This window comes from Penaeus japonicus, unplaced genomic scaffold, assembly GCF_977035675.1.
Source record: "Penaeus japonicus unplaced genomic scaffold, GWHDUDI00000001_assembly GWHDUDI00000016, whole genome shotgun sequence".
Lineage (NCBI taxonomy): Eukaryota > Metazoa > Arthropoda > Malacostraca > Decapoda > Penaeidae > Penaeus > Penaeus japonicus.
Window position 1 is genome coordinate 20,464,853 of NW_028234418.1, and position 5,000 is coordinate 20,469,852.

Genomic DNA, 5,000 nt, shown 5'->3' on the forward strand with positions numbered 1-5,000 from the left:
GCTGCAACTACTATTATCATTACTATTATCATTATCAGCATTATTACTACTACTACTACGACTAACTACAACAACTATTATTATCAATTGTTATTATTAGTATCATTATCATCATTTTTATCACCTTGATATTTGATTATTCTATCATCATTACCATTATTTTTATTGTTATCATTAGTTTCATCATATTTATCATTGCTACTAATATCAACATTATCATTATTATTATTGTTATTATCATCTTAGATATTTTCACTTTCATAATCACTGCTATCATTATCATCATTATCATCATCATTATTGACATCGTTATTATAATGACGATAATGATGACGGTGACAAAAATAACGATGTCAATGATGATGATAATGATAGTGATGTTGATATTTGATAATGATTAAGGATGATAACATTGATAATGATAATGATAATCATTATTATCATTGTTATTGTCATTATTATCATAATTATGATAATATTACTACTGATAACAAAAAATATGAGAATAATAATAACAATAATAACAATAATAAAATTCTTATCACCGTTGACATCAACATGCTCAATATAATGACTATCATGAATATTTATACTGTTACCATAACTATCATTACTCTTACAATTGCTTTTTTCATAATAAAAGCATGATTTTTAGCCTCATCATTTTTATATAGAAAAAATGTTGTTATTAGCATTATTACCATCATAACATTACTTGTGTTATCAATATTCTTGTTGTTGTTGCAATTACCACGCCATACTCTCCTGGTAAGTTCAGTTCACTTTCCAGCCTTTTTCTCTGTTATCTCTTGCCAAGTAGGGTCTCTACGGCTCTCCTTAGCTAAGGGTCTCACCATATCTAAATCCGGCACTGAGTGTAGTGTATATTTTACAGTTGTTGGCGTTGGTGTTATTATTATTATTATCATTATCGTTGTTATCATTACTGTTGTTGTTATTGTAAGTATCATAATTACTTCAATTATTATCTGTACTATTGTTATTATAATGATCATTATTATCATCATTATTATTATTACGATTTTCGTTGTTATTGTCATCATTATCATTATTATTGTTATCATTATCTATGTCCTAATCATTATAATCATTATCATTATTTTCATTACTACTATTATCCCCATTAATAATTATCATTATTGTTATCATCATCATCATCGTTATCATTAAAGATTATAACGATTAGTGTATAAACTTATAGATACACACACACACACACACACACACACATACACACACACACACACACACACACATTATATATATATATATATATATGTATATGTATATATATATATATATATATATATATATATATGTACATATATATATATATATATATAAATATATATATATATATATATATATATATATATATATATATATATATATGTATGTATATGTGTGTGTGTATGTATATGTGTACATATACATATATATATAAATATATATATATATATATATATATATATATATTATATATATATATATATATATATATATATATATACATATGCACATATGTGCGTGTGTGTGTGTGTGTGTGTGCGTGTGTGTGTGCTCTGTTGTGTTGTAAATCCGAGTACGTGAGCGTTCTCCTGCCTTGCATGCCCGACCGACTTGCCTATTTGGCTGACACACAAAGTGTTATGCAACCGAAACGAAACGCAAAAGGCCGTAGCTTCTCTCGCCAGGATGGAGAATGGGGAGGGGGGGGGGTAGACAGGAGGAGGAGGGGGTCGAGAGAAGGAGGAGAGGATATGCAGGTTGAAAAAGGTCATTAGGTGGCATCTTGATATGTATTAAGTTTGTGTGGAAGTTCAAGAAGATATAAGCGAAAAAGTTACATCCCACTCATGCACATATACACACATAGACACAGGCACACACACACACACACACACACACACACACACACACACACACACACACACACACATACACACACATACACACACATACACACACAATATATACACGCACATACACATACACACACGCACACACAGTATTTATGCAATCACACACACGTACATTAATGCACGAGATAACTCAGGCATAAAGACACCTGCAATGTAAATACAAACAAACAAAAGCAACTTAATTTTAGTAAGACTATCAAACCCCAAACAAGTCACATGTAAGAAGTCAGGATTTAATCGTATCATGACAATGCTTTCATCCTGTTATTACAATGACTAAAATTAGAACTCCGTGTTTATTCACGTGCGCAGAAAAGTCATGCCAACACACAGTATCTGGAATGAATCTTTACATATTCCTTTATTCGTTATGTCTTTTGTTCAAGAATCGTGTCTAAACTGAATCGGAAATGAAATCGAAAAATATTATGCTTTACAAAGATACAAATAAAAAAAATGAAAGTGCTAATTACAATAATGATAATATTGATAATGATTATAGCAATGACAATGTTAATGATAATGGCAATTATGATGATAAAGGTAACAATAATGATGAAAAAACTGATGATGAAAATGCTATCAACAAAGACTATGCTAATAACAATAATAACAATAATGATGATAGTGATTGTAGTAGTTGTAGTAACAGAAGTAATGGTAATGATCATAACATGACCTAGAACATTTATATAATAAAAACACTAGAAATCATCATGATAATAATGATTATAACGATCTAATGATCGTAATCATTACTATTTTCTTCATGTTATTATTGTAAATAAAGGTAATTGATATTACTCTTTCCAATATTAAGCTTTTGTCAAAAATGCTCGCTTGGACCCGCGCTCTCTACGCTACGCTCCTCCCATTGAGCCAGCCGGAGCCACAACGCAGAAACACTAAATCCAATTTACTTTTCTCTGAAGCGGATGAAAGAGGAAGAAAAAAACTTGCTTACATTCCTTCCACATTCTCAGGTGTTGCAAACTTGCTTTTAGTGTTCATGTTACTTAGGCCTTTGTGTTTGTTTCTCGGGGCAGCAATGCACACCCTTGTTTGACACTGAACACAAGGAAATTGTAGTTTATATCTTCCTCCCATCGCTCTCTCTCTCTCTCTCTCTCTCTCTCTCTCTCTCTCTCTCTCTCTCTCTCTCTCTCTCTCTCTCTCTCTCTCTACCTTAGTCTTTCTCTTTATATCTATGTACCTATTTGTCTGTCTGTCAATCTCTATTTCTTTCTTTCTTTCTTTTTATATCTATGCTTATCTCCTTATTAGTAGTAGTAGTAGTGGCATTGTTATTGTCATTATTACGGTTAATATCATCACCAACATTATTATCATTGACATTGTCATTATCATAAACTTTGTATCATTGTTACCACTATCCATAGTAGTAGTATAGAAAGTCATTGTTACCTTTATTACAGATATTGCTGTTGCTAATTATCATAGTCCATTTTGGTACTATCCTTTTTGTTATTATCTAATACTTTGTATTTCTTCTGTTATCGTGATTATATTCCACTCTTGTTATCATTACCATTAAAGATATCACTGGAATTACGACTATCGCATCCTCTCTCTCTCTCTCTCTCTCTCTCTCTCTCTCTCTCTCTCTCTCTCTCTCTCTCTCTCTCTCTCTCTCTCTCTCTCTCTCTCTCTCTCTCTCTCTCTCTCTCTCACTCGCTTTCTCTCACCTTATCTATTTATCTATTTCGCACGCGTTCTCTATCCTTCCTCATCCCTGCCCAACCTCCTCCCACTTTTCTTCATCCTTTCCTTATCAACAACAACAAAGAGCAATAAAACGAATAGTATAAAACTTAAAGGAATAAAATCAGAAATAATGACTAATGATAAGTATAAACCTATCCTACTAAGTAATAACATTACTTAGTATAGTGTTGACATATCCTCACCTCTTAAGATAGACGTCGATCTGGTTCCCCGCGTTGTTGAACAGATCGGCAGCCTGTTGATGTGTGATGCCCTTGGTGTCCGTGCAGCTGATCTTCGTGATGACGTCACCCTTGAGTAGCACTCCGTCGGCTGGCGTTCCGACCAGGACCTGGGCGGAGAGGGAGAGGCAGATGTGAGGCTGGTGGTCTTCGTTGTGATTGGGAGAACCATGATGAGAATGATTATGGTGATAAAGATAATGATCAAGATCAAGATAATGATGATTATGATGATAATGAAAGCAAGAAGGCTGATAAAGGTACTGATAACATCAATGATGATGGTGATAATAATGATGATAAAAATGGTGAAAATACTACTGCTTACAATAATGACGACTATTATTAATATGACATTGTTGATAATAATAAGTACAATGGACAGAAGTTGACATGATATCCCAAAGATTGTCCAAAGTGTCTTTGAGGAGAGAAGAAGGGAACAAATCAAAGGTAGATTAAAATGGATGAATGCAGAGGAAAGGATGGCGAAGGAATAAACAAAGGATGGATGGCGTAATAGGAGCAAGTTAGTGATGGAGATGGACAGGAACGGATGAAAGAAATATATACATTTTTCACCGGAAGAAAATTAAGGAAAGGGACAATCCCTGAAGTGACCTGGATTTAAAGAGGGACGTCAAGTGACCATCTAAGATAGAGTAATGAATGTACAGCGTGCGCGTGTTTGTGTGCTAAAATGTGAACTTCACTGCATTCTTGGGCCCCTCCCACTACGCCCCCTCCCCCTGCCCCCCGTCATTGGCAAGTGGGTGGAGAGCAACTATGGGACGCGTGCCAAGGAGAGAGAGGGGGGGGGGAGAGACAGAGAGAAGGAAGGAAAGATAGAATGAGAGAGAGGGAAGATAAGCGAGGGGGTAGAGAGAAAGAGAGAGAGAGAGATGGGAAGAGAATGAGACCATCAGACAGATAGACAGAGAAGTCGAAAAATGCAGCTTCCCCTCCCTCTCTCCTCCCACCTCCCCGTTCCCTTCTTCCCTATCCCTCCCACGGCGTCATGAACATGCCAAACACTCTTAAACAACAGGAACGGCAAGTAAATACTGTCTCTCTTGCATTTCCGCCGGCT

General features: G+C 34.7%; 1 protein-coding gene across 4 annotated transcripts in view; it reads right to left on the minus strand.

The window, feature by feature from the left end:
• LOC122245965 (uncharacterized) overlaps window positions 1–5,000 on the minus strand; it is a 123,310-nt gene that overhangs the window by 56,387 nt on the left and 61,923 nt on the right. For all 4 annotated transcript variants that reach the window (XM_043004156.2, XM_043004157.2, XM_043004155.2 and 1 more), the window contains exon 2: window positions 3,872–4,020. In XM_043004156.2, coding sequence (XP_042860090.1) covers window positions 3,872–4,020 — 149 coding nt within the window. The remainder of the gene's footprint in view (window positions 1–3,871; window positions 4,021–5,000) is intronic.